Source organism: Bison bison, unplaced genomic scaffold (genome assembly GCF_000754665.1).
Source record: "Bison bison bison isolate TAMUID 2011002044 unplaced genomic scaffold, Bison_UMD1.0 scf7180017864503, whole genome shotgun sequence".
Taxonomy (NCBI): domain Eukaryota; kingdom Metazoa; phylum Chordata; class Mammalia; order Artiodactyla; family Bovidae; genus Bison; species Bison bison.
The window spans coordinates 2047858-2057353 of NW_011495061.1; the positions used below are offsets into that span (position 1 = coordinate 2047858).

At 46.0% G+C, this 9496-nt stretch overlaps 1 protein-coding gene across 1 annotated transcript in view; it reads right to left on the reverse strand.

Moving 5' to 3' along the window:
- RNF32 (ring finger protein 32) overlaps window positions 1–7413 on the reverse strand; it is a 36566-nt gene extending 29153 nt beyond the window's left edge. The window contains exons 1-2 of the mRNA XM_010829261.1: window positions 7327–7413; window positions 6537–6804 (exon numbers count right to left, since the gene is read on the reverse strand). Coding sequence (XP_010827563.1) covers window positions 6537–6804; window positions 7327–7341 — 283 coding nt within the window. The 5' untranslated portion in view covers window positions 7342–7413. The remainder of the gene's footprint in view (window positions 1–6536; window positions 6805–7326) is intronic.
- Between the last annotated feature and the right edge of the window lie 2083 nt (window positions 7414–9496).

Genomic DNA, 9496 nt, shown 5'->3' on the forward strand with positions numbered 1-9496 from the left:
CCTCTTCACTTTCTGCCATAAGGGTGGTGTCATCTGCATATCTGAGGTTACTGATATTTCTCCCAGCAATCTTGATTCCAGCTTGTGCTTCTTCCAGTCCAGCATTCCTCATGATGTACTCTGCATATAATATGTTAAATAAGCAGGGTGACAATATACAGCCTTGACGTACTCCTTTTCCTATTTGGAACCAGTCTGTTGTTCCATGTCCAGTTCTAACTGTTGCTTCCTGACCTGCATACAATTTCTCAAGAGGCAGGTCAGGTGGTCTGGTATTCCCATCTCTTTCAGAATTTTCCACAGTTTATTGTGATCCACACAGTCAAATGCTTTGGCATAGTCAATAAAGCAGAATTAGATGTTTTTCTGGAACTCTCTTGCTTTTTTGATGATCCAGCAGATGTTGGCAATTTTATCTCTGGTTCCTCTGCCTTTTCTAAAACCAGCTTGAACATCAGGAAGTTCACAGTTCACATATTGCTGAAGCCTGGCTTGGAGAATTTTGAGCATTACTTTACTAGCGTGTGACTGCTGCGGGGGTAGAAAGTATTACAGGGTAGGGGCCCTTCCATGTTGGCTGGAGTTGAGCCTTTGGGGACCTGTCCTTCCAGACTTTAATTAGGACTTGAGTTCCTGGAGCATACAGTGGTGACTCTGTAGAATCTTTTGGGTCCTGGCTCACACCCCACAAGCGTATATCCTGTTGGAATTGCCCAATGGCCATGGTATAAGACTGGAGGGTCTGAGCCTCTGGATCTAGGAAGAGGTCATTGACATAAACAAAAGGTCTCCCATATAGCATCTCATAAGGACTAAGACCAACCTGTTCCTTGGGGGCAATGCGGGTGCGGAGGAGAGCTATTGGTAAAGCCTCCTTCCATCCCAGGGAGGTCTCCTGGGTTATCTTTTTTATTGCTGATTTTAAGAATTGATTGGCTCTTTCTACTTTTCCTGAAGATTGAGGCCTCCAGGCACAATGGAGATAATAAGTAATGCCCAATGCTTTTGAGACTCTTTGGGTGACCTTAGAAGTAAAGGATGCCCCACTGTCACTTTGTAATGACCTGGGCAGACCAAATCTTGGAATGATTTCATGGAGCAGTTTTTTTACCACCTCCTCAGCCTTCTCAGTCCTGGTGGGAAAGTGTTCAATCCATCCTGTGAATGTATCTATCACGACTAATAGGTATTTATACCCTTGGGAAACTGGCGTCTGGGTGAAGTCCACCTGCCAGTCCTCTCCTGGGTAGGCCCCACGTCGTTGGGCAGGCTGGGCCAGCTGGGGTCTTTGAGCTCCTTGAGGGTTGTTTAACTGGCAAGTGGGACAAGAGGAGACCACCTGTCTTACAGTTGTTTGGAGGCCTGTTCCTCTGAAGGACCTTTCTAGTCATCTTTGGAGGGCCTTTTCTCCTAAATGAGTAGTGGCATGTAAGGAGTTAACCAACTTCCATTGGAGGTTCCCAGGCAGAAAAAGGAGTCCCTCCTTTTGGAACCACCCCATATGATCTTCTTGAAAGCCCTCGCTCTTAGCTTGAAGAGTCTCACCTTCAGTATATGAAGGAGTTTCTGGCAGACTAGTCTGTGGAACTAAGGTGGCAATCCCTATTAGGTCATGGTTCTGTAATGCTGCTCTCCTAGCTGCCTGAGCAGCTGCTTGGTTCCCTCGTACCACTTCCGTGTTCCCTTTTTGGTGTCCTTTACAGTGGGAGACTGAAATCTCAGTGGGCAGATGGACTGCCTCCAAGAGTCGAAGAATCTGATCATCTGTATTTGATTGGGGACCCTCGGTAGTCAAGTGGCCCCTTTCTTTCCAAACAGCCGCATGTGCATGTAGCACCAGAAAGGCATACTTGGAGTCAGTGTAAATGGCTATTCTTTTTCCTTTTCCCAGCTGTAAAGCTCAAGTCAGGGTTACGAGCTCAGCTAATTGGGCTGAAGTACCTGGTGGCAGAGGCTTAGCCTCTATGGTCTCTAAACTGGAGACTACTGCATACCCGGCTCCTCTTTTTCCATCCAAGACAAAGCTGCTTCCATCGGTGTACCAGATTTCCTCAGGATTGGTCAGAGGATCTTCTGACAATCCCTCTCGGGGTTTTGTCCAGTGGCCCAAGGTTTCTAGACAGGACTGAAGTGGGAGAGAGCCCTCGGGGGTAAGGAGGAGGGTGGCTGGGTTAAGAACCTCACAAGGGGATATAGTGAGGCCTGGATTTTCCATCAGCATTATTTGATATCTGAGGATTCTTTGATCAGACATCCATAAGTGGCCTCTCCCACTTAGGAGTTGTTTTACTTGGTGGCTGGTAAAAATAGTTAGTTTGCCCTGAAAGGAGAGTTTTAAAGCATCTTCTATCATGATTGCAATAGCTGCAAGATTTCGAAGGCAGGGGGGCCAACCTCAGGTAGTTGGATCGAGCCTCTTGGATAAGTAAGCTACAGGCTGGGGCTCAGATCCCAGCCTTTGAGTTAACACTCCCAAGGCTATTCCCTCTCTTTCATGGACATAAAGTTGGAATGCTTTTTCTGGGTCTGGCAACCTCAAGGCAGGTGCCTGAGTTAAGGCCTGTTTTAGTGTAGCCTCTGCCTTCTTTTGAGGAGTTCCCCACATCAGTGGGATTGAATCATCTCGTCCCTGTAAGTTTTCATATAAGGGCTGGGCAATTAGACCCTAGTTGGGTATCCAGATTCTACAATAACCAGTTAGCCCCAGGAAAGCTCGCAATTGTTTTCGAGTCGTGGGGGAGGGCAACTGTACCTGATCAGAAGACAGCCTCCTGGACCCGTGTGTAATCTGAACTCCCAGGTAAGTGACCTTTGTCTCGACCATCTGTGCCTTAGCACGGGAGACTTTATATCCCGTTTCTGCCAAAAAGTTTAGAACCTGAATTGCATGTTGTTGGGCGCTTTTCTCATCTGGAGAGCAGATTAGTAGGTCATCTACGTATTGTAATATTTTCCCATTAGGTCCCAGGTCCAGTTCTAGGAGATCCCAGCTAAGGGACTGTCCAAACAGGTGGGGGCTATCTCTGAACCCCTGAGGTAATACTGTCCAAGTCATCTGTTGGTGTTTTTCTCCTGGGGCCTCCCACTCAAAGACAAAAAGGTATTGGGATTCTTTAGCCAGTGGTAAGCAAAAAAATGCATCTTTGAGATCCAAGACTGTAAACCACTTGGCACTGGGTGGGATTTCTCCCAAGATTACATAGGGATTGGGTGGGATGGAGGGGGACTACAGCTTCATTTATGATCCGGAGATCTTGAACCATTCGCCAGGTTCCGTCTTTTTTCTTTACTGAGAGGACTGGGGTGTTATATGGCGAACTGGTGGGGACCAATAGCCCACAAGCGAGGAATTTATTTATTAAAGGCTGTAGTCCCTCCCGAGCCTCTCTTTTGAGAGGATATTGTTTCCGGTTAGGAAACCGAGTGGGATCTCGGAGGACAATGATGACCGGTTCAGCTTGGTGGGCTCGTCCAGGAATCCCCTGGTCCCACACCTGGGGGTTGATTTTGTCTTCCCATAGTTTTTGGCCCCTCTCTATTGAAGGTGTAATGGGTTCTTCAGTAGTAACCAGGAGCTGTAGAGCTCTAGGGGCTGAAAAACTTCCCATCACAAGGGTGGTTCCCCAGTTTAGTGAGTATATCTCTTCCCAATAAGGGGGTAGGACACTCAGGGACCACCAGAAACTGGTGGGAAAATATTTGTCCATCCCAGCAACAAAGAAGTGCTCGGGTGAACCTTTTAGTAGTTGCTTTTCCTGTAGCTCCGCCACCAGGTCCCCAGCAAACCTCCTCTCCAGGCCCAGCATCATTTAAAAAATTTTATGGCGGTTCCTCAAAAAATTAAATATAGAATTACCACACGGTCCAGCAATTCCTCTTCTTGGCACATGCCCCAAAGAATGGAAAGTGGAGACTCAAACAGGTATTTGTACAAAAAGCTTCCTGGCAGCACCATACATGGTAACTGAAACAGGAAACAACTCAAGTGCCCACCGACGGAATGGACAGACGTGCTGCATGCCGGCAAGCGGGTCGTGTGTGGGCCTAAACGAGGAGGAGGTTCTGATAGTGCTGCGACTGCCAGAACGAAGAACCCTGAAGACGTTATGCTGAGAGCAACAGGCCAGACACAAAAGGACAGATATTAAATGACTGAGCCAAAGTGGTCGGATTCTGAGAGACAGAGAGGAAACTTGTGGTTGCCAAGGTGGGGAGAGGGGCTGGGAGTGTGTAAGTGGGCAGAGTCTGGGGGGATGAAGGCATTGTGGAGATGGACAGCAGCGATGACCGCTGGGCAGCGGGAGCGCACTTACCGCCACTGAACGACACGCTTAACATGGCTGCAGTGGTGAACTTGACATATTTCATCACAACAGAAGTTCTAACCACAACCCCCCTCCCAGTCGGCCCCTCCCGGTTTCTCCCCAGTCTCCCCTTCTGCCCTACCCTCGCTCACCAGGCCGCAGCTCACTCTCCTTTCAGCAACTGAGGCACCCGAGCTGCCTTGCTTCAGAGCCCTGCGTGTGCCTCTGTCTCCGTCAAGAACATCCTTCCTCTGTTCTTTGGTGGTGGTGGTGAAGTCGCTTAGTTGTGTCCGACTCTTTGCGACCCTGTGGACTGTAGCCTGCCAGGCTCCTCCGTCCACGGGATTCTCCAGGCAAGAGTACTGGAGTGGGTTGTCATTTTCTTCTCCAGGGGATCTTCCTGACCCAGGAATCGAACCTGGGCCTCCTGCATCGCAGGCAGATGATTTACCAACAAGCTATGAGGGAACTGCAGGGACAAATCCTCTTAACCCTGTGAATCTATGGTGGAAGCTGGCTGATGTTCACCAGCCTCCTCCTGGGTGCATGGCTGGATCTGCCCTCCCTTGCAAAAAATGAAAATAAATAAATAAAACCTTTTCTGTTCCTAGGTTTGCAGCTTACAATAGCTTGGACTTGTCTGTTAACACTGTAAAGCCGTGTAAAGGAGACTCACGCGCCTTGCCCTGGGCCTCCCCAGATGCTAATGTGTCACGGGACCTGAGCGCGTGGTCCCATCCAGCTCGGCCTGTTGATCCAGCGCTGTTGATTCATCTGTCTGCCCCACTGGGCGTCCTCCTAGTCTCACTGAAGCCCGTCTGCTCTGCCCCAATTGCACATGTGCTCAGCTGGCTGCCCCTTGGGCCCCTCAGGACCTGGCCTGGCACCTCGGTCTTTGCTTCTCTTGACGCTTCTGTGGAGCCCGGGCAGGACCCTCCTTGTGGGCCAACTGATGCGTCCTCAGAGCAGACTGAGAGATGCTTCTCTGGCAGGAGTGTCTGGGAGGGGCCTGCACCCTTCTGAGAGCCTGGCCCCAGACTTCCTCACGCGGTAAAGGTGCCGCCGCTTTCTCTGTGCAGTGAGTACAGCCCTGGGGCGACGCTCTGAGGCTGCGCCCAGGTCCGAGTCTCAGCACCACTCCCTGCTGGTTTCAGCATCCGGGTACCACTGTCATCGCTGTGCTTGTTGTTCAGTCATTAAGTCACGTTGGACTCTTTGTGACTGCGTGGACTGCAGCACACCAGGCTTTCCTGTCCTTCACTTTCTCCCATTGAGTCGGTGTTGCCATTCAACCATCTCATCTTCTGTTGTCCCCTTCTCTTCCTGTCCTCAATCTTTCCCAGTATCAGGGTCTTTTCTAATGAGTCGACTCTTTACATCAGGTGGCCAAAGTATTGGAGCTTCACGTTAGTCCTTCCGATGAGTATTCAGGGTTGATTTCCTTTAGGACTGACTGGTTTGATCTCCTTGAAGTCCAAAGGACTCTCGAGAGTCTTCTCCAGAAAAACAGTTTGAAAGCACCAATTCTTTGGCTGCCGCCTTCTTTATGGTCCAACTCTCACATCTGTACATGACTGCTGGAAAAACCATAGCTTTGACTATACGGACCTTTGTCGGCAAAGTGATGTGGCTGCTTTTTGTCATTATGGTCTTGGCCAGATGGTCATTTCCTATTTCTAGCCCCTATCTACTATATTTAATAGCTGTTAATCAACTGTAAGAAAGAGCTTTTCCTATTATTTATTCAATGATTTATTTCTATCACTGTAGATTAACAGATATTTACTTTATTGTCCTCTTACTTATTCTTGCTCTACTTATCATTACTGGGCTTCCCTTGTGGCTCAGCTGGTAGAGAATCCACTTGCAATGCGGGAGACCTGGGTTTGATCCTGGGTTGGGAAGATCCCCTGGAGAAGGGAAAGGCTACCCACTCCAGTATTCTGGCCTGGAGAATTCCATGGATTGTTTAGTCCACGGGGTCACAAAGAGTCAGACACGACCAAGCAACTTTCATTTATCATTACTATCTTTAATTTTTGCTCAAACTGTCCCCACCACTGTTTTTATTTATTTATTTTTCCACCACTGTTTTTAAACTTTAGTACACACATATCTTTCTGTAAGATTATAAATTAAAATAATTTCTGTATCAGAGAAAATGGTACTATTCATCTCAACTAGATTCTTTAGCTCTAGTAAGTCAAAATAAGAGTGATGAGATCAGCTTACCTAAAGTTAATGGTGGTGGCTTTGGATCAAGAACATATTCTTTTTCTGGATCTTCCACTTTAGGGCCACCTTGTGTGGTTTTCTTAAGTCCAGTATCTATTGTTGCCTTTGCATTTCTTTTTAGAGATTTGGATCTGTTCTCTGTCTTTTGTACCTTTGTCTTAGAATAATCTGCTACTGAAAGATTTTGAAGTTGAAGATCATGTACAATGTGATCTTGTAAAGCCACTGCAGTGACTGCTAAGTTATCCTGTTTAGAGGAATGACCCTAAAAGCAGGAAAAAAGCCTTTTGGTTACATTATCTAATGGCTCATTTACAAGAAAGCTTACACTTTAATACTCAACCTTGATGGCATACCAGACCAGATCCAGTAGTAAAGAATGCTGCATGGATCGCTACCCAAGTCGGGGGACCAAAGGCCAGTCTCATTTATGTTAAGGACACAGTAACATCTTTTCACTTAATTACTAAGGCCTTAATCATAATAAGAATAAATACATTCTGACCTATAAAAGCTGTGCATGCCCGAGCACATTGTTTCACTATAATTAGATTAGGCAAAGCTTGTTTCTTTTATACTACAGAGAACCTTGCATTTAAGTGCATGTTTCTTTGGTGAAAACTTATACAAAATAAAATTGCTCTGCAGCTAAGAAATGCTAGCACCAAGCACTACAGCTGGCAGTGCCTCACTGATGCAAGGTTTGCAAACCATTTTTATACCGTCAAATAGCTGAATTAAAACATATTCATGAGTAAAACAATGTGTTTTAAACAGGATTGTGTACCTTATTTCTTAACATGCTGATTCAGGAGAAGCTGTTGCTTAGCTATATCAAAGTATATCATCATTTCATATCCCAGTCCTTTAATTCTTCCACTGTAAAAAAGTCAACAGAAAGTCAAAGTTAGAGTGTGCATAAAACATCTGGTGAAGTTTATGGGGAAGAGATCAATTGAGGGTCTAACCGATGGTGAAGGACAGGACCGCCTACCACCACAGCCCACGCTCCGAGGTATGGTCTTGGAGGAATTCGAGCCAGTTGCATCTGGATCAGGCCCTGTCCTCAAGCAGTTCTCCAGTGAGTTGGGGGAAACATATTAATGTGAACGAGAATAATCCATTGCTAAATATAGTGATATCATGTGTGAATACAACAAAATTTCAGACTAAAAGATCAGAGAATGTAAGCAAAATGCTTCTTGAAAAGTCAAAGTGTTAGTTGCTGTGACTTTTTGCAACCCCATGGACTGTAGCCCGCCAGGCTCCTCTGATCATGGGATTTCCCAGGCTTGAATACTCAAGTGGGTTGCCATTTCCTTCTCCAGGGGATCTTCCTGATCCAGGGATCGAACGTGGGTCTCCTGCATTGCAGAATCTTTACCATCTGAGACTTCGGGAAAGCTTCTTAAAGAGATAATACTAAACCTGGGATTTGAAGGACAAAGAGCGGGCAAACATGAGGAAAGCAAAGGCGCTCCAGAACTCAGCAGAGGTTTGCGTTTCAGAGGAGAAGGGAACAGTGGATGCCCTGGGATGGAGGAGGAGCGCTCTGTGACTTACCCCCACTAAGGGTACAGACTACAGAATGTGAGCCAGGTTCCAGTCTTGCTCTGTTTGCAAAATACATAGCATATCTGAGTCTGCTTTCCCATCTCAAGACACACACACAGCACTTTCCATGCAGGACTGTCAGGATTAAATGACACAGCCCAATTCCCTTCAAAGCTGGAGGAAGAATTCGGAGTTGACCCTGTCAGTTTTTAGACAAGGGTGTATCTTATGATTCTTTATCATCTGAGAAGACAAGACACCAAAATACACTGGGGTGGGGAGAGACAGTACCCTGTTGAAGTCATCTAGGGACCAGTATTGAGGGCCTGACTGTAAGAGGAGAAAGGAAGTAATCCCTCATGTGTGTCTCAGGATGGACACCTACATCCAGTTAGTCCCACAGTATGAACTTCCTAAGGAGAGAGTGTCCAATGAGAAATGTAGAATGAGAAAAGTCAGGGCTTAGCTGCTGCCAAGATCCCCTAGAAGTGAGGTGACCGTTTCCATGGCAACCTCATTCCCCTTACATTCCGGCTTCAAGAGAAGCATGAAGGAAGTTTCCTTCCAATGTTTCATCACAACAGTCTAGGCTGGAGAAATGGCAGAAGACATTTAAAATGCTGAAAGATCACTACCAGAATCTTCTACTTTCAAAACGCCCACAACCTGGCAGAGTACAATTTACATCATCCTAAAAATTGTTTAATAATCACAGCTAACCATCTGCAGTTGACAGTTTTATCTCGTGTAAGCCATTGTGATTAACATCAGGATAAGAGCTTTTAAAAACGGTGCCCCTTGTAAGTCCTATAGTGTCATTAAATTTCAGTATTAGAAACTATTTTCAAGTATTTAGTCCAATTTCATTTTTTTGAGGTATAGTCCAACTTCATTTTGGGTCGCAAAGAGTCGGACGCAACTGAGCTCGCACGTGCGTGCACGCACACACACTAACTTCATTTTAAAATGAGAAAACGTATCCGGAGATTACTGACTCCTCCAAAATTATATAATTAGTCTGTGGCAATGGTAGGGCTAGAAAGTTAATCCTTACCCAGTATTTAGAGCTAAAATTAATAGGAATATTCTTTCTTTGTAAATTCCATTGTTAACAATTAGTTAAAAGATGTAGGACTTGGTAACAAAAAACCACTACTGTGGTGCCAAAGTAATTAGTTACCAATTTGTCTAAGTGACTTTAAGCTAATTTATAGACACGCTAGTTAAAAACACAGGCATACAAGAGAAACCCAAGTTTTAAAAAGACAATTGGACACTGTCTTATTACGTTTTATAACTTAGGAATCCCTTGTTTTACGTTTTTGATGAGACTGCACCTAGGTTGGCCAGAAGCACAGAGACAGATGTAAAATGACGTCCTCGGGTCCCTGGGTACCAGTAGT